At 46.3% G+C, this 27,380-nt stretch overlaps 1 protein-coding gene across 1 annotated transcript; it reads right to left on the bottom strand.

Annotated features, from left to right (window-relative positions):
* Positions 1 to 46: 46 nt before the first annotated feature.
* LOC144735956 (galactosylgalactosylxylosylprotein 3-beta-glucuronosyltransferase 1-like) lies at positions 47 to 27,380 on the bottom strand. Its single transcript, XM_078618557.1, has 7 exons — positions 27,143 to 27,380; positions 25,642 to 25,834; positions 24,118 to 24,376; positions 13,863 to 14,060; positions 6,783 to 6,971; positions 5,082 to 5,186; positions 47 to 2,803 (listed from the first exon to the last, which is right to left on the bottom strand). Exons 1-7 carry the CDS (start codon positions 27,345 to 27,347, stop codon positions 2,717 to 2,719), a joined length of 1,236 nt encoding a protein of 411 aa, XP_078474683.1. The 5' UTR covers positions 27,348 to 27,380; the 3' UTR covers positions 47 to 2,716.

The raw sequence follows: 27,380 nt of genomic DNA, 5'->3' as shown, positions 1-27,380 counted from the left end.
TAGCATTTGATTGCAAATTATACACCAAACACCTCGCAAAACTGTGTGAGATAACATACAAGTTCAAGTTAATTTATTAGGTATAGCCCTGTGAGCCATTCGGCTCTTGAATCGGGTGCAACCGCAACAAACAAAAACATGAACAAAAAACATCTTAAAGTGAATATGTGACTGAGTGCAAACAGTAAAGCTATAAGGAAGAGTGGCTACACTGCAGGTGCCTGGCATCGATTTCCACTACCCTTTGTAGATAAACAATCCCCAGTCCTTTATTTATGGAAAATGACAAACCACAAAGATGAAATATATTGTTTTAGTAAACCATGGTGGTAGAAATGGCAGATCGCTCTGCCAGGATGTTAATCTCTCACACTAACACAGCCACGTTGGGGCGCTGGCCGTGGAGGCTGCTCAACGATTTTACATGCTCATTTTTACTTGGCAGCCCTGTGATTGGTGGAAAACCCACCACCGTCGCGGTCGCTGCCCACATTAACAGTGGCTGCTGACATTTGGGCTATGCCAATTTCAAACCTTTATAAACAGTTTCCCTTTAAAAACTAACCCCCTCTTCCTGATGACGAACGCTTGTGTTGCGATCGAAATGTCGTAGTTTTTTTGTTATTTTCTTTGAACCGATCTACGAGACTTTACCGAAAGACCCAAAGAATATATATTTCTATAACCGCAAAAAAGAAGTAATCGAAAATTATCACAGGGGTCCTATGGAGTAGGCGTGGCGTTGGCCGAAAGGGGCGTGTGCCCATATATGGTAATTGTGACTCGTGGGTTTAAATTGTATCGATTTAACACAGTCGATCAGGCAGCCATGTTGAAAATATAGATTCATTGGCAATCGATTACATTGGCCAGCGATACTTGGGATCGAGTAGTCGTGTGACCCCGCTCCCTTTATTTGATTGGATATTAGCCCTGAGGCACAATGACATGATTAACCCGCAAATTATGATTAGGCATTTTTGTTTCCTTATACTATTATTATGCCCGTTTTCATTTTAAACGTTATTCAATGAATTATGTAAAAAATCGCACGTCATTAAATGCACCGTTGTTTTGTTTAATCTGTGAACCGCAGAAAGTAATTTAAGATAAAAAAACTGCCATTTCAAAGAGGGCTGTTCGATCAACTTTCAGCTGGGTGCCAGATGGACTGAGCCGAATCGATACGAATGAAACCTCGAATTACGATGACTATACATGGGCAAGAACAGGCCCCCTTTGGCTGACGCCCCGCCCACTTCCATATATGGGGGCAAATATTTGATCGGTGATTTCGTTGTCCCGCAATGCCACCCCACCAAGTGCTCGAGGAGACGCGTGGTCAGCCTGCTGCACGTTGCGCGGCGTGCTTCACACAACCCGTGCTTCAGACAACCCGTGCAGTCATGAGCCCTTTCTGCAACACGGTCATTAGGTTACACGATGCAGGTTGTGAAGTGACCCTCGATGCAACTTATTACGATCATGAGCGTCGTTGTGCAGAAAATGAGTGACAATAAACAGACAATATACTTCCCACATCTAGGACCCATCAACTCTCCGATAGGGTGCTTGGAGATACACATCTGCCAGTTCACCAGTATTGGTTGAAGCAATCCGGACACGACTGATTAGCCACTGAATGTCAAAACCGGTCTAAAGTGTATTATGTGTAACCAATGCTGCTGAAAGATTGCACTCCCAGAAGGCCGTGTGGCTGATGGGATGTGTAAACACACTTTATTGACGGGGAGGCGTACTCCATGCTATGTGAACATTTGAACTTTGTATTTGGAGACGTAAAACATTCCATATGTGATCGACAATTAGTTCACATCCCATACGCTTACACGGGATGATACATTATGATCTCCGGCAGAGTCAATTTAGGTTCCTATTTCTCTTCCAGCGGAGACTTGTTAATTGCAGTTAAATTAGGGTATCAATCATTTTAACAATTGAGTTCCACGTCAATTTAGTTTATGAGATTTGGGCTCTGAAACCAGCACACATAAACAACGGTCGAATCGTGCAATTGTGACAGTGGGGATCTGTTCATTCATGCAAGCAGGTGCCAGATATGTTTAAGTGCTCATCACTACCATTTATGCATGTTACTGAGAATAAATATAAAAAAAAATAACATTGTGAATCAAAACCATAAAACGGCTCAATGTAAATAACTTCCGATAGCAGTCACAGTAAGCACCGCAAAGCAGGCGAGATACTCAAATCGCATTATTGCATCTCGAGCAAAGGCAATTACTTTCCCATGCAGAGTGCATATGTGATGTGCATGCGATGGAATGGAAATCTGTGAAAAGAAGCTTAATAGCCCATGATAATCATCCGGGATAAAGAAAGATTTTGATTCTGAATGGAATTTATAAAAAAAATGTAACTAAACCACGCAATAAAATGTATTAGTGTAGGGTAGGGAGAAACTCGACTGGAGAGTGAGCAACAAGGGGGCCGAGCAGCCACGTAATAAAGATGAGAATATAGCACTCTTACTAGCCTTTGTTTCAATCAGAGCACCCAAGTATGATTGTAATAATAATTACTTGAAATCTTAAGGTGCATTTCATCTGTAGAATTCCATGTATGCGCAGGGATCGTGACGCAAAGCAGTGCACTACTTGTTTAGGCAACAGGACCATCACGTCGCATTAAACCGTGCAAAACCCAGCATCGTGCATGAAGCAGTCATCTGTCATTACACCTCCACATTGGGGTCAGAAAAACCTTTTCCTCGTTCACGCGGAAAGATGGGTTTCGAGGTGCGTGTGTGCCACACCAGAACCTGAAGGACACACACACGGTTGCACGTCTTTCCATTGTTGAAACTCACCACTGCTTCCATAATTCACCACTGTTTCCATCACACCCCACTGCTTTCACAACTCACCACTGCTTCCATCACTCACCACTGCTTCCATCACACCCAAATGCTTCCATAACTCACCATTGCTTCCATAACTCACCACTGCTTACATCATCCTCCTCACCCATCAGTTGCCACCATTTCCACTGACCACACCCAGGCATATATCTCAGTCACCCTAGGTATATCAAAACTGTGCAGTCATATCATGTAATAACATTCAACACAATCCCATTGAACCTAAAATGAATCAATTCCTTAAAATAAGAAACACGGAGGTCCAGGCCACTCTTGCACAAGAGACACTGTTCCATTTTTCTCAATGGGTTTGTTTAATCTCCTGGTTAAATAGGAGATTGAACACGAACACAGATACCAATCTCTGGAACACCTAGCCTCTTCCCCTGGGTAGGGACAATGGGGGGATAGATGTGGATGCGGGTTGGGCAGTTGGGAGGAGAGTCATCTCATGTTTTCTCTCGACTTGACCTAACGCTCAGAGCTCTGGGCTACTCACGCAACGGAGGATTGCTTGCATCGAACCAACTACAGTATGTACACTATCAGATGGAACTCGACTAAACTGATGACTCACTGAAAGTCAACACCGGTCCACAGTTTCCTTGAGTTGAGTCAAGGCTGCTGAAACGATTCACTGCTAGAAAGACGTGTGGCTGATGGGATGTGTACAAAATACCATGTTCTTTATAAAGAGGAATATACAGTAAACCCTCTATATCCGCGAGGGCTATACGTTCTTGAAAATGCTCGCGTATGCATAATTCTTGAGTGCAGAAAATTTGTTACAATGGGAAAAAATGGGGTTACGTTCCTGGTACGAGTGATTACTGGGACACTTGTGGACTAAGAGGGCAGCTGATGGGACATGCCTAATCTTTGCAGTTTCTAATGTGTATTAGCATAGCGCTGGCTGCTGGCAGAAATGTGGATCTGCGGCATACGGCAGTCCTGACGTCAGCAGGCCAGGATATACACGAGAGGGGAATCTAGGGGAAAGGTCACATAAGGGGTCCACCAGGAATCCGCTAGTAGGTTCCAGAAAGGGAGCGTGGCCGGGGCAGAGCAAGGCCACGCTGACAGTTTAAGAGGGGCCCCTGTGGGGGACCTCAGGCCTGTTGTTGGAGTGGGATCCCGGTCGTGCTGCTGAAGTCCATCGTCGCCATTCTTCTCGTCGTCGTCTCCATTTCTACCATCTCGGGGAGCCACTAGCCAGGCAGTCTACCAACTGTCCTGGCTGAGTAGCGTCGCCGATAATAGATGGACTAAATATTAAGTGTGTTAATACCGATGGTGCTCATTAATATAGATGTGCCTCTTAGTCTTATTGTCTCCGAGTTAGTCACTTCAAATGTAACAACATTCTGCACGCACCTCCTCGGTGTCGGTGGTCTGGCACTACGCACACTCGCAAATACTGGAGTCTGGCGGGTGTCGCCAATAGGAAATTAGTATGCATTTAATTGTTCATGAATGTGAAACTCGCGAATCCAGAACTTGCGCATAGCGAGGGTTTACTGTATTCAGGAAAGAGGTGTATTTGGCAGCCAAAGATGCCAATATTTATCTGTTTTCAACACGTCTGTACAGTTCGTCAACTTTCGAGTGACAGTCTGTCTCCCCTCGTTTTGTTGCTATGTTTCCTGCTGTTGTGCCTGGTCTCTCATTGACATGCTAATTTCTCTACCCCCCCCCATCTCTCCCTATTTAAGGCCTCGACACAGAGGCGTTGTTTCTCTGTGTGCCTATGTGTTTGTCTCTCTCTCTGTGTGTCTCTGTGTCATCTCTCTCTGCTTATGTGTCTGTCTATGTTGTTCCGGTTCTGTGTTTTATGTCTCTCTTAAATTTAGCAATCTTTGGAATAACGTAATCAACCAGGTAGGGTGTTGACTGTTATGTTAGCCGACTATCTGTGTTGTATTGCATTATATTTCTAAGTTTACTAGGTTTATTTTCTCTTTCATGTGTACCTAATGATGATTGCTTGTGTTGCAATCGAAACGTCTAATGCTATTATTTAATTTATGATTGTCTCTTTCTACGTGACTTTACCGAAAAAACCAAAGAGTAATTCCTGCAGTCACGAAAGCGCCAAATCAAGTTTAGTCAAGATTATCTCGGTCATGCACTGCTTAAATTGACCTATCTGACCGGAATGATTGATCGGACAAGGGCTCACCTTGGTGCAGTTGTCAGCTTTTGGCTCCAGTTGGTCTCTGGTCACGAGTTGCTCGAGAAGGCTGGACTCCTGGTTCCCACTCCTCGCGTGGAAATTGAAGTATGCCTGCAGATGCAATAGGCTACTATCAGCAATAATCTCGCGAAATTTCGAGAGTTTACATTTAAATGTGCAATCAGCATGTGCACAGGAAATTTTAATAAAAAATGTTGGAAGTCTGGAACCGGCTGTCCAGACGACATGCGGTGGAACTGATTCACCAGGATTCTTCACAAAACTCCTCGATGAGATTCTAGAATGAATCTGCTAATCACAACCGAATTGAACTAGATGGAACCGAATGGCCTCCTCTCTTGTTTTAAATATTTCTTATTTTATTACGTTTGTAGAAGGGATGTGAGTAGTCTACTGGGGTAGAATGTGCAACGTGGATAAAACGGGCAGTGGAAACCTTTTGGAGGTAGAGCTACGGTAGCCGAGGCTGAGAATGAATGGCAGAGACAACGATTGCCATAGGTAGAGATCGCGCTGTCTATAGCCAAGCTATTCAGCTAAGTTCTTTTTTTATTGTACCACTTAAGGCCCAGTGAGCTATGCAGCTCTTTTCAGAAACGACCTGGCCACAAATGATAGCTCAATGAAGTTGCTAATTGTGTGGAAATTTACAGTAGTCAAATACTCAAAACACACGTCAAATCTAAATGTGTAGGGAAAAACCGGATGACCCGGAGAGAAATCTACGTGACCACGGACAGAGCACGCAAATTCCAAATACAAAGGAGGTGTCAGGGTCGGGATCGAACCCACGACCTCCTGTATACCAGGCGAAGTAGGTGACATCTTGCCACCGTGGCACCCTATGGTGGTAATTGTGAGGAATAATGGGACGAGACAGAATAATGAGAAACATTTACACGTTAATTATGGTTGGGGGGTAGTGGTATGACAAGGGTTGACTGGATAGAGTTGGTCAGTCTACAGGGATAAGGTTGGCTGGGAGCTTGGCACAAGACAGATGTGGGGCTCCCAGTATGACCTATATGGAAATTCTGACTGGTGGCATGAAGACAGTGATAGAGAATAAAGGGTTAATACAGCGGCAGGGACACAATCGTTAATTTGCGTATTGAGAAACAAAACATCTAAGGAAACATCAGTCCTTACCATATCTATCCCTCTCCACATTCAACAAAAATAATATTTATTACCCTATCCCGTCACTGCCTGTGGAATGTGTGGCCAATGGGATATTTAAAATGGACACTTTATTTCTTATTTGGAGGAACATTTGCGGGCAGGAGAGTAATTATCTGCTTAGTTATTATGTTAATCATATTTTCCACAAAGGCATTGATATTCTTGCGTCACGTGTTATGACTCGCGTTTAACCATGCAAAGGTCGCACTGGTTAGCACACTTTTTATGAAATGCAATATTTGAGAATTTCCACAATTTGTCTATGTCAGCATTTAAGCTAGAATGTAACACTCTAAGTAGGCTACATCCCAAGACTAAAACATATTCATATCCGAAATTTGTGATTGGTCGATCGCCTGAACAGAGTCTACCTGCTCCAGAGGACCCTTGGCGCTCGGAGACTTTTTTTGGGAACGGATGTTTATTGGTGCACGCTGGGCATTCTCAAAGATCTGGCAGTAGTATCCATACCATTAGGTCACAGCACCAGTGTTAGCCACCTACTTTGGGATTCTGCAGTAGTAGGTTCAGGTTGATGGCAAAGCCGGCCATGTCGATGGCGAATGTTCGCGTGGGGTCATATGCAACCTTCCAGCCGGTGACCACGCCATTGGCACCCACCACTACAGATTCGTAACGCATGCCACCCACAAACGCCACGGGCCACACGGACACATTTGTAGTGTGTCGCATCTGAAAGAGTGTGGGGGGTGTGGAGGGGGGTGTGCACAGGAGGCAGCGAGGGGAAGGGGGGGGGGAGACGTTTATGTGAAGGATTACATTGCCCGCGAATCTATTTTATTAGAAACAGCGTCACCTTATGTACCTTCAGGATTTAAACATTCCACAGAATTATCGGCAACCATATGCAAAACTTACTCTTTGTTTTTTTCGGTAAAGTCATGTAGGTTAAAAAATATAACAAATACATTAAATCACGACGTTTCGGAGGCAACACAAGCTTCCGTCTTCAGGTGAAACCGTCACAGCAAAATTGCTGTATCAAGTAAAGAGAAGTCCCAAGAGGCACGACCTTATATACTGGTTAAGAGGGGAGGAGCCAGGATGGGCCGCAGGAGAGGAGGAGTTGCGAGATGGTCAGTACTTCTGCTGGAACTGAGCCTTTGTAATGTAGATGGCAGAAGTAGATAAGCAAGCTAGGATTAAATCGCCTTTTGTTATGCTGCTGGGTGGGTAAAATTCAAAGCAGGTAACTAAAGTGTGTCCTCGTGTTGTAGTATTTCCTGCAGTCACGAAAGCTCAAAATCTCACATTGACATGCTAATTTCTCTACCCCCCCCCCCTCTCTCTCTATTTAAGGCCTCGACACAGAGGCGTTGTTTCTCTGTGTGTCTATGTGTTATCTCTCCCTGCTTATGTGTCTGTCTGTGTCCGGCAAAAACAACCCCCTACCTCCTCGTGGTGCCGGACGGGCAACATTGTCGTGGACAGTGCTGTGGGGGGGGGAGGGCCAATTCCGATTGACCTTTCCCCTCAGGGCGTTTGTTACCACCACAGCGGCTAAATGGGGGCTCTGGACGGGTGCAAGGGGCTGGTAACCCGTCTACCTTCCATATATTACCACAAAACCAGGTAAAAAATAGCTAATTAATAAGCATGTGCCGGAGGCCCCGGGGGGACAGGCGTCTATGACTTCTCCTGGCCAGACCCCATTTGGCGGAGCCAGGAGATTGAATCTTTCCCCTCATAATGTTCAAATGCTCAATGTGGAGGAGTTGCTGCATTCCTCTGTCGGGAGCTGGAACGGTACCGTCTGGATCTCTGTGGTAATCAGGTGGCCCGGTGGACCGGCTCTGGCTCCTGCAATCATGAGGGATGGACAGTCCTCTACTCGGGGCAGGAGACTACCAAACAACAGGGAGTGGCTCTTCTTCTGAACAAAAATAATGAAGGGGGTGTTGGAGCGTGGCGGTGAGGTGTAGGAAATCGTAAGCCCCAGGCTACTTTGGGCTCGCTTTCGTATCAACCAAAGGCGAGGAGTGGTGGTCGTGGTTACTTATGCCGCCACCTAAGACGAAGATCCGTGGAGGGATGCAGGCAAGGCCGATGAGTCAGACGCCTTCTAGGACCTCCTGTCACAGGTGTTAGCTAAAGTGGCCCCTCGGGATAGAGTCATCTTGTTGGGTGACTTCAATGCCCGAGTTGGTCATGATTCTGGCACCTGGTCTGGGGTGATTGGAAGGCATGGGCCAGATCAGCTCAATAACAACGGTAGGAGGCTGCTAAATGTTTGTGCAACCCATGGGCTAGTAATTACCAACACGCTGTTCCGGCATCGGCGCATCCACACAACATCATGGATGCATGCCAGGTCCAAGCAAGAACATCTGCTGGACTATATAGTGACGGAACAGCGGATACGCTCCCATGTCCTTGACACCAGGACCTACCGTGGAGCTGATCTGCCCTCTGACCATCGACGTCTCATCTGTACGATGCGCCTGCCATTCTTCCACTCCGGTGGTGGGTGTACACCCAGGACCCCATGCAAACCTCAGGTGGCCTGTAATCAGCTAGCTGATGAAAGTTGCAAACGAGAATTTCATCATCGCTTGCGGCTGGGGTTGGCATCGTCCCCCACTCCTCCAGTTGTCGTGGGTAAATGGGCGAGGTTTAGGACTGTGACTAAGGCAGCTGCTATGGCTGCTTTGGGAATGCGGTCCATACCTCCCCCAGAGAGCCTTGAGGCGCTGCAAGGATGGGTGGTGGTCGTGGGTTGCTGAGGAGATGGAGTCTGCCTCAATGGCCCGCGATTACAAATCCATATTTAACTCCATAAAAAAGTAACCTGCAGTGCCACACCTATTACCATAATTAGGGGAAAAAACGGTGATCCAATCTCCGACCCCCAGGAACAGGTTTGCAGATTTGCTGAGCATTTCTGTGAAGTCATGGGGGAGGGTAAATCACTAGACATATTTGGAGGAAGAAGTTATCCTCTATGAGTGACTGGCTGGGATGCCATCTATTGAGGAAGTACTAAAGGCGATCCAGAGTCTGAGACCAGGAAAGGCACGGGGCAGAGATGATCTCCCAAGCGAAATGCTGAGGGAGGGTTGCGTTTGTGCACAGATGCCACATTTTCTGTCCGTTTGCTACAGCAGAGATGTAGGGAATCCCAACAAGACCTACATCTCTGCTTTATTGACCTGAAACTTGATTTGGCGCTTTCGTAACTGCAGGAATTGCTCTTTGGTTATTTCGGTAAAGTCACGTAGAAAGAGAAAATAGTAAATTAAATACTAGCATACGACGTTTCGATTGCAACACAAGCAATCATCATCAGGTACAAATGAAAGAAAAAAACAAAACCTAGTAAACTTAGAAATATAATGCAATACAACACATATAGTCAGCTAACATAACAGTCAACACCCTACCTGGTTGATTACGTTCTTCCATAGATTGCTAAATTTAAGAAAGAGATTAAACACAGAACCGGAGACACATAGACAGACACAGTGGCGGCTCCTGCAAAATCTCTCAGGGGGGGCAAATGTTTGGATGATTGATAAGGATAAGGTCCACCCATGCAATGGATAAATTAACAGCTTAAGCGTGTAAAGGCAACTTCACTACTTTAATATTAATGAAAAATAAAGTGACTCTTACAATACATCTCCTTGTTTGTTTCTATACTCATATTATTACACTGCTTACATCACATTACTCGCTTAATACACTGCTTACTTATACTGAAATTTTGCTCTTCTCTCTTTCAAAGTAACAAAGTGATCAATTACTCTCTCATTGAAAGCAGGCATGTTCCTGACTAGTTCCCTCTCCATGGAAAGCATAGCCAGTGCATTCAGACGTTCCTGTCCCATTACATTTCTCAGGAATGTCTTGATTATCTTTAAGGTTGAGAAACACCTCTCAGTCTCAATTTTGTCATGGGAGTGGTTACAGTATGAGGATGTTCAACAGAGCAACAGTCTGAAAAAGTATCCTGGAGGTTGTACTTCAGCAAAACCTGGTACAGCGCCAGTGCACCACAGCAGCCCTTGAATTCTGGAGTCTCATAAATGAGAGACAGTTCAGTCTTCAGCATCGCCTTATTTAACATAGGGTATGCCCTGACAGTGATGTTCAGAGCCTCAACAGGGAATGTATGGCCATGCTGTTGAAACATCTCTCCTTGTAGCAGCGTAGCACTTACAAGGTGGTCGGTAAAGGAGAACCTTTCTTTGGTGTGGACCAAGATTGTGTCGCAGACCTGACAAAATAAATACATTTATTTTAGTTTATAAAATAAATTATTTATTATGATATAAATATGGAGATACAAGGTTTTCATCCCGACAGCAACAATGTATCAGGCAGAATCCATATTTTATATCTCCATATTTTTTCAAAAATGTATGCTATTGGTCACCCTTTACATCTGTCAATGTATTTTACAAATATTTAACCAATGAAAAGCATTAAAAGAGCTTGGAAATTATTTTGGGGAAAAAACAGGTTTTCTTTCGTTTCCTGAAAAGTAACAGTTTTGGACATACAAGGCTTCCGACCGACAGCGATGTTTGTTCCCACCAATCGCTGCACAAGTTAAGGATACGTATGATGACGTAAGCACGTTAGTGCGAGCCCTCCCGTAACCCATAGAGAATGCATTGCCGTGCCTGCAGTTCGAAAAAAAACATCTTTGAATGTAAGTCTATGGGAACACTCTGGGCGATTCTCAGCCAGAGTGAAATCGCCCAAAAAGAGGTGGTACTCCACAGAACGTGACATGACGCTGATTGGACTATATCCAGAGGCACAGTGACGGCTAGCGTAACTCTGTGGTTGAATGAGATTATGAATATGATTGAAAAAGTCCCTTTCACACTTTGGTGGTGCGTCGCCCAATCGCCCTAATGAAGAAACCGCCCCTGGACAGACACGTAAGCAGAGAGATATAACACAGAGACACACAGAGAGAGACAAACACATAGGCACACAGAGAAACAACGCCTCTGTGTCGAGGCCTTAAATAGAGAGAGAGGGAGCAGAGAGGGAGGGGGGAGTAGAGAAATTAGCATGTCAATGAGAGACCTGGCACAACATCAGGAAACAAAGCAACACAACTAGCGGAGACAGAGAGAGAGAAACCACACTAAATTAAACAAACTTAGTAAAATTTGGAAATGTAATGCAATGCAACACAGAAAGTAGGTCAACACACAATTAACGCATGGCCTGGTTGATTACGTTCTTCCAAGGATTGCTAAATTAGAAGTTAAGTGTCTGTGTCTTGTCTCTCTCTCAAAATTCACACATGCTAATTTCTCTACCCCCCCCTCCTTTTCTGCCCCCCTCTCTCTCTATTTAAGGCCTCGAGATAGAGGCGTTGTTTCTCTGTGTGCCTATGTGTTTGTCTCTCTTTGTGTGTCTCTGTATTATCTCTCTCTGCTTATGTGTCTGTCTATGTCTCTCCGGTTCTGTATTTAATCTCTCTCTTAAATTTAGCAATCTTTGGAAGAACGTAATCAACCAGGTAGGGTGTTGACTGTTATGTTAGCCGACTATCTGTGTTGTATTGCATTTTATTTCTAAGCTTACTAGGTTTTGTTTTCTCTTTCATTTCTACCTGATGATGATTGCTTGTGTTGCAATCGAAACGTCGTTTGCTATTATTTAATTTATTGACCTAGTCAAGGCCTATAATACCATCAGTAGGCCTGGGCTCTGAGTTGTTCTTCGTGCTTTCAGAGACCCTGACCCTCTGCTCACGATCATTAAGGACCTTCATGATGGTGAGCGGGCCTCGTAAAAACTACATGGTCAGTAGTTGGAACCATTCCCTGTTCACCTTGGGGTGCGACAGGGATGTCCTCTGGCTCCCACATTATTTAACATATTTTTCAACCACGTAGTTCGTGAAGCATTTGATGGCTGTACCAGAAGAATTTCCATCTGGTACAGATACAATGGGAGGCTGATCGATGCCTGGGTGTAGTCGAGGGATGGCTCTATTGGTCAACCATGGTATGTATTCCGATGATTTGGTAATTGCCGCTCATTCAGAGGAGGAGTTTGAGGCACTGCTGCTGAAACTGGAGCGTGCCACTAAGAGGTGGGGCCTTACCATCAGCCCCACCAAAACTAAGCACCTACCTGGCACTCCACCCCCACAATTCCCAATTGGTGATGGGGCAGTTGTGGAGAGAGTGGAGAGTTTCCCATAGCTGGGCAGTGTGCTTATAACCGGCTTCGATTTGACAGCAGAGGTCTCACTCAGAATCAGTAAATTGGCTTTGTCTTTGCATCGGTTGCATAACGCTGTGTGGAAGCTACCTGGTCTTTCACTCCGCACAAAACTTCAAGTCTTCTTGGCCACGGTCATTCCCTCCCTTCTCTACGATTGGGAAACGTTGACCCCCCTAATGGGGCATCTTCACTGATTGGAAACATTTAGGCTGGCCTGCCTACGATCCATCCTGGGTTTAACCAGGTTGGATTGTGTGAGGAGCTCACAAATCCTTGAAAGATCTGGGTAAAGTCCCATCGATGAGCTCCTCCGACAGGCAAGGCTGCGTTGGCTGGGTCATGTAGCCCACATGCCCAGTCACCTCATGCCTAAACAGCTTTTGTTCGGCCAGATAGAGTGGGCTAAACGGGCGCGGCATGGGCTAGAGAAGAGATGGAGTGATCTGGTACAGGAGGATGTGGAACTGAGTGGACTTGCCGATGACTGGTACCAGCGGTGTCAAGATCGGCCTCTGTGGAGGAGGCTCGTGAAGGATGCTACTCGACAGCTGGAGGCAGTCGCCCTCCAACAACAACAGAGGGTGGAGGAGCGACGCTCACAACAACGAGCGGAGCGCCGGGTGGCTAAAGCACAGCAAGTTGGCACAGTAGGGGGCACAGGTGGTGCATAAACCAGTTGTCTCAGTCAGTCGACCCGTGGCACCTGGGTCTGCCCCGTGACCTCCTGCCAGCGGGCGTTCAACACTTCACGTGGCCTCAAGGTGCACATAGCCTGGCACAAGCGTCGTTGTGACGTCACAGCCACTTAGTGGCGAATGGCGGTTTTTGTTGTGTTTGTGTTTTGTCTCTCTCTCAAATTTATAAATCTTTGTAAGAACGTAATCAACCAGGTAGGGTGTTGACTTATGTTAGCTGTCTCTATGTGTTGTATTGCACTCTATTTCTAAGTTTGCTAGGTTTGTTTTCTCTTTCATTTGTACCTGATGGTGATTACTTTTGTTGCAATCAAAACGTCGTATGCTATTATTTAATTCGTTTTCTTTGTACGTGACTTTACCGAAAGAACCAAAGAGTAATTCCTGCAGTCACGAAAGTTCCAAATCAAGTTTGAACCATAAGCAGAGTTTGACTTCTATATTTGGGGGGGGGGGGGGCAGGGGTTCGCTTTGTTCCTCACATTAGGAATCACGGGTGCATATGACGAATTTATTTTTATATTAATTTTAAACTACTAAAAATGTATTAATAGGTGTCCAATTTGGAGGGGTGTTGCCACCACATGCCAAAACTCCGCGTATGTCTTTGACCAACAATTCAGTAGTACATGGTACAACCACCACACCCTACAGTATGCGAAACCGACCTCACCTCCTCAAAGATGTCCATGCTGTAGGTATTGTCGTCGTCTGCAAAATAGACAACCCCGTTCAGTGCCCGAGAATCCAAGCCAGACTCCTCGGTGGCATCGTGAGACCCAGACCGGTTGCCATACGTCTCTCTGAGCCAGCGCAGAGCCTCGTTCCTCTGGAACGTGCCTCTTGGAAATGAGGAGCGGCTTCTGTTGGGCTGAGAGCAGGAATTTCTTTACGTTTAAAAAAATGTATTTCACCTTGATGCATGATACAGAACAGATGGTTTAGTGGCTGCGAGACTATGCAGTGGGAAGCACAGCTTTCGTTCTTTCACTCTTCTCGCCCCTCCTTCACTGGAACAAACTTCTCCACATGAAGCAGTCACCTTCGCTCAGTAGTTTCCGCTCTTCACTCACAACTCACTTATTGTTTCCTAGCTCACCCCACGACCCCCTTAATGCCCCCCTCGTAACACCATCGTTACTGTTCCCTCTTCATATTCTCATTGTATGGCCGTGATTAATTTCCCATTCATTCAATCCGATCATCATTTATTGTCATCAATTTCGCTTTCACCGAATTCACGCATCATCACAGATTCGTCCCCATTGCTTGCTCTCGTCGATTTTATTCACCTGATTTCCACCACTACATTCACACACGATATTGTACCGTTTCTAATTATCTGCAAAGCGCATTGGTGAAGTCGCTATATAAATTATGCTAAGATAACATATGCGGTCGAGTTTTGCTCCCGCCTTAAAATCAGACTGACCAGCGTGGGGAAGTATGGCAAAAGAGCCGCTCCACGACCCGCGTGGCATAGAGGCCCTGATCTAGCAGTGGATTGACACAAAACGACGCACATGTAACCAATTAAGGCACAATACTGAGATGTACGAATATATTTTTTTGTCGTTTAACCAATCTCATTCGCGTTATTGTCGATGTTTCTGTTTTGTTTGTACAGCTTTGTTCTCTCTGTGAGTTTAAGTTTAACATGAGCACACAGTTTGCATGCGGTCTTCAGTACAGAAGACTCTTGATTATCTGCGTGCGGTTTATCCAATATGTGTATTAACCGAGCACCTGAGATTTTGACATAAATTAATAACTCATGGATTTTCCCAAAGCCCAAATGAGTAATCTAAACAGTTTTACATTGTTATTTTTGGGAACGTTTATTGCAAGTTACGTGCTTAAATTGAACAAATAAGTGCAAAATCTACATGATTACCCCTACAGTACAGTAGTTGCATATCTTTACAACAGTGGGTGGAGTTTGATTGATGTTGATTGACGTGGCTCTGCTATCCACTTACTGGGTGGAATCTTCTGTGCTGTAGCAGGAAAATGTTATCACTGAGCACGCTCATCGCTTGGTCGTTAGATCATTAGTATTCGTTCTAAATCTAAAACGTAACAAATTGAAATCGTTAGTGAGTGATTTATCCCATCATTTATTTTGTGAGTTTTAATTTACGTGATGGCAGATAAACGGAAGCATGTTGTTTAAACTTTAAATCAGAAACTGGATATTATACATGAATTGGTAAACATAATTTATGCCTATAATCGTATTTTTGGGATAGACAAATCACGATTTTTAATTATCCGCAGCCGTCCTCCCCATCGTTAGCATGGATAATCGAGAGTCTACTATAATTGAAAACGTCGCCCCCTTAAGCAGAATACTTGATCCATGTATTTGTGAGCTTTGCGCAGCCCAGGGCAGTGAAATACGTGAGAGGAGTCTCTCATTAGCCTTTGCAATAATAGCATATACTGACACGTATAATGCACATGCTGTCAGCTACACGAAAAATTATCACAACTGCCATGCCGCTACTTGCTTCGGTAGACATTTCACAAATGGTTATTGAGCATTTAAATAAAATATGCATTAATTATATATGTACATCATGCAAATGTGCGTCTGCGGTCTGCCTGGCTAGCGTGTAACTTCCCTTTCTCCGACATGCATGTCGTGCGTCAGGCAGGCAGACAGAAATCCAGACAGGAAGCCACCCAGACCACTTTTTTGTAATATCGTATGAAGTATGATATACTCTTGGGTTCTTTCGGTAAAGCCCCGTAGGTAGAAAAAATGATAGATCACGATGGTTCGATCACAACACACGCAATCGTCATTAGGTGAGACAAATACAGCAGAACTGCTGAGGCAGGAGAAATATAGCGAAAGAGCTGCTGCAACAAGAGGTTATATAGGTTTGAGGTGGGCTCAACCCAAGCGTAAATGGGCAGAGCTAGAGATGCAATTTGCATGTAAATGTAAGAGATTAGCATGTCAATGTGAGATGGCTCCAGCCACAGCGGTTGTGTTAATGAGAAGATTAGCATGTCAATGTCAGAGAACCGGGCAACAAAAAAGCAACAAATTGAGGCCATCCCAAATATACAATATATAAAGTGACAAACGGCGGAAGGGGACAGAAGTACCGAACTGTAATAGGCAAAACGCAAAGGAAGAGAGAGAGAAGAGAGGATAAAGAGAGAAAAAAACAACAACACGCAGTAATACGCGAAACCTCAGGACCCCCTCCAGCACAAGCATCTCCCACTTTCACCGTGTAACAACACCCGCAAGCACAATAAAGGCCAGGTTCAGCCAATGACCAATATGACATGCCGAATCTGACAACCAACTGATGGTGTGGGAGTGTGTGTGTATGGGGGTCGCGAAAACTGAGCAGTCCTTTATCGAGTCCTTGTGGCCAGGCCCCCAGGTGAGGTAGGCGTAATCTCCCTGGGGGTCCCAGGGGGAATTTGAAAATGTCCCGTCGAACCCAGCTCCTCATGAAGAGCAGTCGGCTGGGTAGACGGGCCTTCCGTTCCCATAACTTGAGAAGGCAGGTGGCGGCTTGGGAGATGTTAAACGCGTGTAACCTGAGGACAGGATCACATGACTCCCCTGAGGACCAACCTCAGCGGGTACACACCTCAGCTCGCCCGACACACCCGAAAATCGGCTCCTGCGTAGTGGAGATGAGATTAATTAACGTGGCACAATAAAAGGCTTGAGGCGAGAGGGACGTACAAACCAACTCCATCGACCCCAGTGAATTTGAACACACTGGGGCCGAACGACCCGAATCACATCAACCGGCCCCCTCCAGGGTTTAAACAATTTGGATGACATACCCAACGGTATTTGGGGACAGTGCAGCCAGGCTCTGTCACCTGGAGCCCACTCATGTCCAGAAAGACAAAAACCCCTCAGCCATTAATTTGCCAATTGGTGCGAATGGGAATTTTCTCTGGAAGCCTCGCACGCTTCCGAAAGCCTCTGAAGGATGAGGTGCTTGACTCGGCTCATAATTGGACATCAATGGGGGGGGGGGGTCGTGTTCTCTCCCGTACATTAAAAAAAGGTGGACGCATGAGGGGCCATTCTGTAGGCAGCCAGGACCCCAAGCTGGAACTCGCTGACCTCATGGCTCCGTCTGGGGGTGAAGAAATTGTTTAACCCTGATAGGGGCCCCCTTGTCCATCACATAGCTGTCGAGGAATGCATCGGTGATGGCCGTGCGCACTACACACATCCTTTCAATACATTACTCCGCCATGCCGGGCCAGAAGAAGTCGAGCTTAAGTGTGGCTAGTGTATTATGCACACCCAGGTGCAGCAGTAGTTTGTGCATCGCCCAGATGATTTACCCCGCGGGCAGTGGGCACCACAATGTTGTAACGGCGCAACCCTCCATCCCAATGCATGAGCAATCTGCCTCTGAGGATGACAGAGATTACACCCCATCGATTCCAATCCCTGTCCGCCCCCTTGACATGGCGTCGTAGCTTAAACAGGGAAGCATCTTCAACTTGGAGGAGTCCCCACTCCAAGATGGTACAAGCCAATAACGACGTCACGCGCCTCTGGACCGTCGGATTCATCAGAGGTGTCAACCTTGGCCGACGCTGCAAGGGGAGGGTGCGAGTCCTCGGCAGGCGTCTTACAGTGCCCCGAGCCCAAGAAACATGTGCACCCGTCGCTTGTTGGTAATCACGACAGGGCATCCACGTTCGTGTGTTGGGTACCTTTGCGTGAGGAAACAGTAAAGGAATAGTCCTACATGACTTCCAACCAACGTGAAAGTTGGCCGGACGGCTGTTCAATACGCAGCACGTACGATAGTGCTGCATGGTCAGAGCACACCTCAAAGCATCTGCCATGAAGATAGGAGCGATACTGTTGCACAAACAAAAACAATAGCCAAAGTTCCCGGCGTGTAACACAGTACGTTGTTCGGCCGGAAACAGCACTCTGCTGCCATATGCTACAACACTCTCCACACCATTAACTACTTGAGACAGAACAGTACCAATTCCGGTGTTGTGCTAGCATCCGTATCAAGGACGAACGGCAAGGAAAAATCAGGGTATCGGAGGGGAGGGGCGTTCACAAAGCCATCACGGTGCAAAATAAATTAGGCCTACTCCTTCTCCCACCAATGTAACTTCTGACTCTTTGCCATTAGGGCGTGGAGAGGTTTGGCGATAGTGGCGAACCTGGCGACAAAACAGCGGTAATTGGATGCAAAACCAATTAAACTCCGCTCCTCCCCCCACCGACCTGGGGGTCGGTCAAGAATGCACACAAGCGGTGCTGTCCGGGTCCGTTGCTATCCCTGATTCACTGACTATGTGGCCAAGGTACTGAACAGATTTTTGGAGCAGGTGACACTTCTGGTGTTTAAATTTGAGGTTCACTGCACGCATCTTAATAAAAACAGCACTTAACTGTTCCAGATGTTATTTAAACATACCACTAAAAACTATAATATCATCCAAATATATCAGGCACGAGTCCCACTGGAGGCCAGCCAGAACCAGTTCCATAAATCGCTGGAACATAGCCGGAGTGGAGTGAAGACCCATCGGAAGCGGATTTAATTCAAACCAGCCTTGTGGTATACGAAAAGCTTTCTTAGGCTTACAGGATTCATCTCGGGGCAACTGCCAAAATCCAGATAAGTGGTAAAGAGTTTAAAAATAATGGACTCCTGCTAGAGCATCCAGGGAATCGTCCATTCGAGGAAGAGGATACGTGTCAGCCATAGAGATCTTATTAAGCTTATGGAAGTCAACACAGAAGCGCAAACTACCATCCTGCTTTTTAACAAGAATAATCGGGGCTCCCCACGGTCTGGTAGATGGTGAGATAATATTGGCGGCTAACATTTCATCAACCACCAGCCGTACGTGTTATTTTTATATTGGGCTCAGCCGGTAGGGGTTCTGCCAGATGGGAGCGGCATCGCCCGTGTCGATGTGGTGACTCAAAAGAGTAGTTCGGCCAATGTCAAATTTGCCCTTGCTAAACACATTGGATAATTTGTGCAAAAGCGCTCTCAACTCCCTCCTCTGGGACTCGGACAATTCAGAATTCTCAGAACAAAGCATATCCATCCAATCTTCATCGGAAACCTGTTACGGGTTCATATTTGATGCGACCCCCACACCGCCAACGATGTTTCCCTCGCGAAGTGCTGGCGACGTTTGGGCTAGCACGGTGTCCTCCTGAATGACAGATGTGTCCAACCCAGCATTCATGACCTAAATGAACAGTTCCTAGTCATTGAATACCAGAGTCTGGACTCCACCAACGTCAACCCACGAATGGCTTTGTTTGAGGGTCCTAGGAGGATTCCTCCCGCAGTCGCCTCCTGGTCAAGCGGCTTCTGCAATCGTAAAGGAACCAACATTTGCGTGCCTGGGGGAATCTTTACAGTCCTACTCGCAAGCGCTTGCACAGTAGCGTTGGCCATGCGCAATCGATGGGAGAAGGCAAAAAAGCCATGCGATGGCCCAATGTTAACTCGAAGCACCATTGATCAATCAAAATTTTCAGGGGCATCTCCCCCAGGAAGTCAGTCCTGAGCAAGCAAGGAACAGCAAGGGATGTTGATACAAGAACTGGTCCCATCAATTTGATATCTCCAATACACACCTCTGTTGTTATTTTCCCAATGATGCCCAATGTGCTGCCGTTTGCAGCAAAGCACAGAACCCCGACGGAACATAGGGTACGGTATTTAGGGGGCAGAATGTAAAAAGTCAACTCGGAAATGAAAGTTTCGGACACACCAGTATCGACGAGCATTGATTTCAACCCCCTCTATCATTCCGATAACAGCGGATGAATCTGTGGCCACGGCACCCACCCTATGGGCCAACTCCGACCACTCACCCGGTCAGAGCGGCCAGTCAGCCCGAGCAAAATCCGTACCCTCATGACCCGACACACGACGCGATGAATGAGGTGGATTCAGGTGTCGAGTGTGTGATGTGCCGCAACTCACCTTTGGATATAGTGGAGTGGAGACCGGTCGGGCGGATTACAACGGTGGTCCGGGGAGGCGTCGTTGTGGCACGCGGCAACCCGACGAGATGTGTCCCGGCAGGCCGCAGTTGTAGCACACGACGAGCCTGCTCCCAGGACGAGGAGAGGTCTTTCGCCGTCGAAATTGTTCATCCCGTCGCACCATGCCATCCCCCCACCAGCCTCCGCTTTGGGCCGAATTACAGGCTTGAACGGGCTACACATCTTCGGGTGTATCACACATCTCACGAGGCGGGTACACGCCGCCAACCCCTTGTGTCGTTGCAAAAGCAGGTGCGCCTGGATTCATCTTGCAACCTTGAGAGAAGACAATCGTCTTCGTCGACAGCCGGCAGAACGATGTTGAGGTCACCATTGGAACATCATTTGCCAGTAAAAAATATTATAATTGTTTTTTTACCCTTCTATCTGGCAACAAAACTGACACATTTTTTTACAAGGAGTCTTGTTTACATAGACCACAATACCTGCAGTCATAATGCAAACAAAAAACATAACTCTGATAATGTATGCACTGTCCTTGCAGTTGATTGGTCCACACCCGAGACAGCTTTCCTTAGAGCCTAGTCTCACATGGGTTGGACCAGATGACGCCAAAAGGCGCACAACTCAAAGACAATGCACCATCAGAGTATGAGAGCTCGGGGTAAGCATTTACGCCATTGGAACCTCATTTGCCAGTAAAAAATATGATAATTGTTTTTTTACCCTTCTATCTGGCAACAAAACTGACACCTTTTTTACCAGGAGTCATGTTTGCATAGACCACAATACCTGCAGTCATAATGCAAACAAAAAACATAACTCTAATGTATGCACTGTCCTTGAAGTTGATTGGTCCACACCCGCCAGCATCAATAATCTTTCAAGGACCAGTGGGTCGACTCCGTCATGGTCCATCTTCAGAAAGGCAGCCTTCGCTAGCACCAGTAGTACACTGCGGAAGGCGGGGGGCGTCTCGACCTTCCCCCTCGTTCGCGCAGCGAACTTATCATGAATATTCGACAGCGGTTTGTAGATTGCCACCATCTGTGCAAAGGCTTGTTGGAGTGTGGCCCTCTCCGACGGCGGGATAGTGCAAAATGCCGCCAAGGCATCATCGTCAAGCACAGCAGGCAGCGCTCTCAGCGCCTCCACCTCTGTCCATCCAGCTAGGTCGCGGTTCATCTGGAACCGGCGCTTGAAGGCGACAGAGTCGCCTCCCGCGGCAGAAAATTATTGAACAAAAGGTAGACGTCGCCTAAGGGATGGAATCTCAACAGGCAAATTTGGCGCAGTCTTAGATTTGGCGGGCTCTTCGCCCCTCTCCCCAAACAAAATGGCGGCCGCATCTGCTGCCTGCGCAACGGAGCTTTCCAGGTGGTGGGAAACAACGATGGGATGGTCAACGCTGCGCAGCTCCGGTGCTCTATCCTCCACCTCTGCCTCTTCGCGGTCGAGCTCCGTGACTATCGCAGCCACGGCCTCAAGGATTTCCACGAGGTAGGTGCGGAACGTGTGGCGCTCTTTCCTCGACGGCGGTGAGCTGTCGCTGAGATGGTCGTCGCGATGCTCTGCCAGCGGCGCCTCACTCCCTTTCTCCAGGGTCGCCATCCCCAGTGCTGTCTGAGGAATAACGCCTTTGTCGTCCTCATTGTCCGACAACGTCCTGGTACGTAGTCTGCTTCATGTAAGCATAACCTTTTCGGCCAATCTTACTGACAAAATAACGTCTGGCCACTTTTGACACGAGTTGTAATGGGTTCAACCGAGTCGCAGACATAGACTTGGAGGCAACACATTTATTCAGTTCCAACACACGGGGTAACTTCCCCTTAACAGAATAACAACCTATGGTGGTGACCACCAGGCTAACTACACTAGTTACAACGTAACTGCTGCTACGGAACGAGACCACCAGCTTTAAGCCCAGGGCCACGTGTTGGAGACTCGTAGAATGGAGAACGTCTGCGAAGGTTTCTTCCAGGATGAACAACAACCCCAGTCCCTCTCGGGACCCGACTTATAATCTCTGTGGAGTGGCCAGCTCCGCCCTTGGCCACGTCCACCTTCCAGAATCCTAGGGAAAGACCTGGGTCCCAATCACATGACCACCCCCAGCCCCCTCCTGGGGTCCCTTTGTAGACTTAACTGGTCACATGTCCTCCCGGCTCAACCAGAGTGCAATGGCCTCGAGTAACCTCATCCTTCGGCCGGTACCAACACACCCTGTCCTGTAGGGTCGGCGCTGCACGCAAAGCGCGGTGCCATCTAGCGCTATTATTCAGCACTCACCAGGCCCCTCTAGGGCCAGTACTACACCCACACCCCTGTGGTATCCGCGATGTCACTACACCACATGCCGTGCCTCTCTAGGGTGGGCACTGCACGCAACATGTTGACATCCAGCGATGTCACTACATCTGTGGAAGAAAGTGGGCGTGGCATTGCCCATAGAGGCATGTCTTTCCAATATATAGTCTTGTGGAAAATGAATCGTGGTGTCTATTGCATCGATTCTGCTCAGAGTCGATCCGCCAGCCACATTAGCGTATCGATTCATCATGGGTTAATCAATATATTGAATGGCGATCCACGGATTGAGTAATCCCATTGAATTGTACTATACAGCTTTCCGCGGAACGTGTGTTTACGGTAGGCGGTGGTTAATCTTATGCAAGGTCCGACCGAATGCACTGTGGAGTAAATCCACAATGCCATTATGAAAAGTTATTATTTGTTTTCATAAAATGCTGAAATAATTTATCTTGTATACGGAATCATTATTAAAGCCGTTACTGATACCCTAATGAAGCCCTCATATCGCTTATATGTAAAAGATAGCGGTCCGGATCGCATCTCAATTGGAGCGATGTAATAATGGCCTCCTACAGTGCTGGTTCATATAGCGCTCCGTTTGCGACCACCAACTAGCACGAATGGCTACGTACGGTGCGAAAGAGGTCCACACCTACCAAGAACGAAGCCTGAGGATTATAGGGGGGATGCCTGTAACTTACAATGCGCTGCGGGAATCTTCTATCATGGCTGATTTCGCATTATTTTGTGTATTACCTGATGTCTTATAATGATAATGTTCTTCTAAATCCTGCTCATAAGTGCAAGCCCCTTAGATAAAAAAAAATCGAGGCTCTTGACCAAATAATGTCTGGCTCACAATAGCCACTGGACATGATCATGGTGATGATGAAGAAGTTTGTGTTGTATGATGATGATAGGTGTGTAATGACCAAAAAATTACCCCAAGCCAATGTGCAGCCTACAGGCTATTCGAAGATAAACCAAGGTTTCCATTTGGTGGAAAGAGGCCTCTAGAGGGATCGGGAGGCAAGCTTTTGAAGTGATTGGAGGAATGGGTCTGAATGAGAATTGGTGGGAAACAATGTGGAACCCCGAGGCGACGATTGAGATCCGTTAGAGGGGAGGGACAGGGATTGGCTAAGGGAAATACAGTGAGGGAACATTCTAGGAAGGAAAGTGGAACGATATAAGATGGCAAAGCACATGAGGGGGGGACGTTCGAGGGAAAGTACAGCTTCAAGATCAAGCACCACGCCCAGACCAAGATTGTGTTGCGTAAAAAAATAGTCGCTCCTAGTACTTCGTCGTCCGACTCATTACAGGTGTACACTGAACAAGAAAGACACTGACTGCCCAGCCACATTGCACATAGAAACATTGCAGACAGTTTTGCTTATATTCATCAGTGTTAATGAGCTGAAAATGTTACGTATAATAATGTTAGATAGAATAAGAATAATGCTGCTAAATATTGGTGTCACGTGTTTGTATTTAATGTTTTGTGTCTATCATATTGGAGGCATTTGTACAATCGTTTGACCAAGATGATGATCAAGGTGATGATGATGATCAAGCTTATAATGATTGTGATCCAGCTGATGTTGGTCACCTTAAGGGGGTCCTGTTTAGGTGTCTCCATGTGCAGGTGGGTGTAGGATAGCGGCCAGGCATTGCGGAGCACGGCGGAGACGAGAGCCGAGGTCGCGGGCGCATCCTCCACGACCAGCCAGTGCAAGTTGGGCACCAGGGCCATGGTGTGCGAGAGGCGCGTGAGATCCGCTTTCTGTGTGTCGCGAGCATACGTGGGGGTCACGGCGAAGATAACGGGAAGAGCGGGGTCCCAGCGAGAAGTGCAGAGCCTCCTCCACCTAATCACCATCACCATCAGCACAAACATAATCACCACCATCACCACAATCACTACCATCACTGTAATCACCACCATCACCACAATTGCCACCACATGACCACCAATCCGATGAACAACAATCACCGTTCCCCACTAAGTGGTGGTGATGTCACCACGGCACTTTTGGCAGTCTCGGTTAGTCAACTTTCAGATGGTCAATGAAGCGGAATTTTATTCCATCAAATTTTCTCGAGTAATCATCAGAAACTATTTTTGATGGACATGTAAACGATGTGCACGGACTCACAGCCTCGTGTCTATAGTCCTGTATGCTATGTGGCTACCACATTGCTGGGAGGAGCTGGCAGGAAATTCCTCTGTCAGCTGCACCTACGTTCACGTAACCAAGCCCACTTGATCACGAGCCCAGTCTACACGGAGGGGTCTTGCTTTTCCTGACGTCGGCCCGACCTACTGCTTCATAAGCCTTACCGACGTCTCTTTCAACTTGGGAAGCCCCTGGAGCTTTGCAGTTTTAAATCGAGATGGAAAATTAATTTCTGAAAAACTGCGTTTTCTGTTTAGTTTGTTGTCCATTCCCTGCACCTCCGAATAGCACGGTTGGTTGAGTACGGTGCAAAAGAATTTCAACATACATACAGACATGCATACAACTTCACAAACTTCTCGTGCAACACTACCCCTTGACGATCATCATGAGTTTAGGCATGACACCAGGTGATGTTCAAAACTCGCACAAAAAATATCGGTTTTTTTTTTAGATAGTAATTCTGGCTACTGTGACAGACATTCTAAATAGGAGACTGCACTCGGCCAAAAAGCATACTCTCTTTGCATACATTATGACAGCATGATAATTTGTCAAATGCATTGCCCTTTGACAACCCTGACCCTTCCCTTTTGACCATGCAACTCATTTAATGGTTAATATCTATGGAACCAGTGCCAGTATAAAAACTGATGAAAAAATTGGAATAGCTTTGACCCTTTCTGGCAATGAAACAGGTGTTAAGATGTTCAAACACCAAATCGATAATGCTTTGCAAAAGGTATATATTTTCGTGGTTGAACATCTTAGCGCACCTGAATGGCTAATGACACCCGATTAAACAAAATAAGTCCTACGTTTTTTTTCTGAGTACACCAAAATAAGTGCGTTTCTGCAGTGCACTAATTGGGGCCCTTTGCATCAATGACTCCCACATGCATTGACATGAGCTGTTATTTGATTCAGTGGAAACTGTGATACTGAACATGTTGTACCTTTTTTTGGAAGTGTCGATGCTATTCGTGTCGTCATCATCATGAAGGTCTGTGTCATTTAAACCATGTGGTCGGCTGCTTTTTATTCTCCGGGGAAACATCTCCTGCCTCCCGGAAAAATCTTCGTCACCAACTTCATACGTGCCGAGGTCATCGCGTAGCCGCGTATCACACTGGGGATTTCTCCCTTTGCCTGTGAACGCATTTACAGAACGCGGAGCTCAACTTTCAAAGCAGGTGGTTATTGTAGATTTTAGTTTTTTATCCCTCTGCCGTGTGCTCATTTTGACAAACAGGTCCCGCAGATATAATGTCAAGTCTCTAAAAGACAAATTGCCACGAGACTAGAGATGGCATCCAGCACCCAGGCATGTTACAATGTGGTCATTATTTAGTCCCAGCAATAAATCATCGTTGCAAGTCTACTCTACCACGACCTCAGTCTGTTATGATAACTTTGAAAGATATCTAGACAAGCTGAAATTCAAAAGATCAACTTTTCTGTAACATAATTTCAGGCAAACGGGCGTATTGGCGGTACACTGGTGCAGCATAACACACACCGGGCCTCATAAACCAGATCCAAAATCTAAATTTGAAACGACATTCGTGTTCACTGCTTCGACATCACGATAACTGATTTTGTTGACGCACCAACACCACCCCGTAAGATTTTCTGACCGGGGTTGCAAATCGCAGGAAAATAAATTTAATTGCGAATAATGGTATTTTTTTAAGCACAGTACTTGTTCATGTGTAGAGTAGTATGACGATGTGATGTCATGCGTGCTGTGAGGCGCGATGACGTCATGTCACGGGAGCTACTTATTGGGGACCCGGTGACGAAAGCGGGGTCGTTGTGGGAGCCCTGGTTTTGTTTTCTATCTCATATTCCAATTGTGTTATTGGTTTTATGTTATGAAGAATTATTTCAAAAATCTCACGGAGTATATAAAAAAAAATTAGGTGATCTTTTCATTATCATGGAGGAGGGAAGGGAGTCTCATGATCTTTAAGAGATTATGTCTGTCTCTGCTCCTTCTTTGTACTCTATGGCTGTGCCATAGCCATGTGTGTTTTATATGCACCATGCCTTAACTGTGATTTAAAATATGAACCGTGTTCAAACATGCCCACAAACTGAAGACGTGCTTGTAGGATGACTACTTCAACATATCCTTCGTGGGGAAAAAAATGTAGAAATGGACACTTAAATCATCTAAACCTGGACAACTCGGTCAATTTCTGTAGGGAAAATAGAATTTATCCGTGGCCATCTTAAACAAATGGCTGTCAACTTGGATTTTCAAGGGGCTAACGATATCTTGTCTGAAAAGACCCGCCATTGTGGACACATCTTGCATGTTTCCTGCTTGCATCACAATATATACACGAGTCCCGTGAAAATGTTTTTACTTCTCTGCTTCCCTATAAAATATGTTAGTGAGTGAAAAAAATGTCATTAGGCACAACAGAATGAACCCCTAAATAAGGGGCTCACATTTGCAGGTGTGATAGATTGTGTAGTCTGTGTCCTTCGAGCAAAAAATAATTATCAGCAGCGTCCAAAGGATGATGAACAGCAACGCGGCCAGGCCAATTTGAGCGTGTCTCAAGCCACACTGAGGCCACCATCGCATCAGCCTGGGTTTCTTGCCGCTTCCTGTGTCTCCCGGGAACGGTCTATGTTCACCAGAGGCCACCATTTAACGTGGTCCACTTCAAACAGTCGCCCGGGA

The sequence above is a fragment of the Lampetra planeri genome, chromosome 58 (assembly GCF_965212315.1).
Source record: "Lampetra planeri chromosome 58, kcLamPlan1.2.h2, whole genome shotgun sequence".
In the NCBI taxonomy this organism is placed as follows: Eukaryota; Metazoa; Chordata; class Hyperoartia; order Petromyzontiformes; family Petromyzontidae; genus Lampetra; species Lampetra planeri.
Note: the sequence above shows the minus strand (reverse complement) of the source record. Positions and strands in the feature narration are given on the sequence as shown.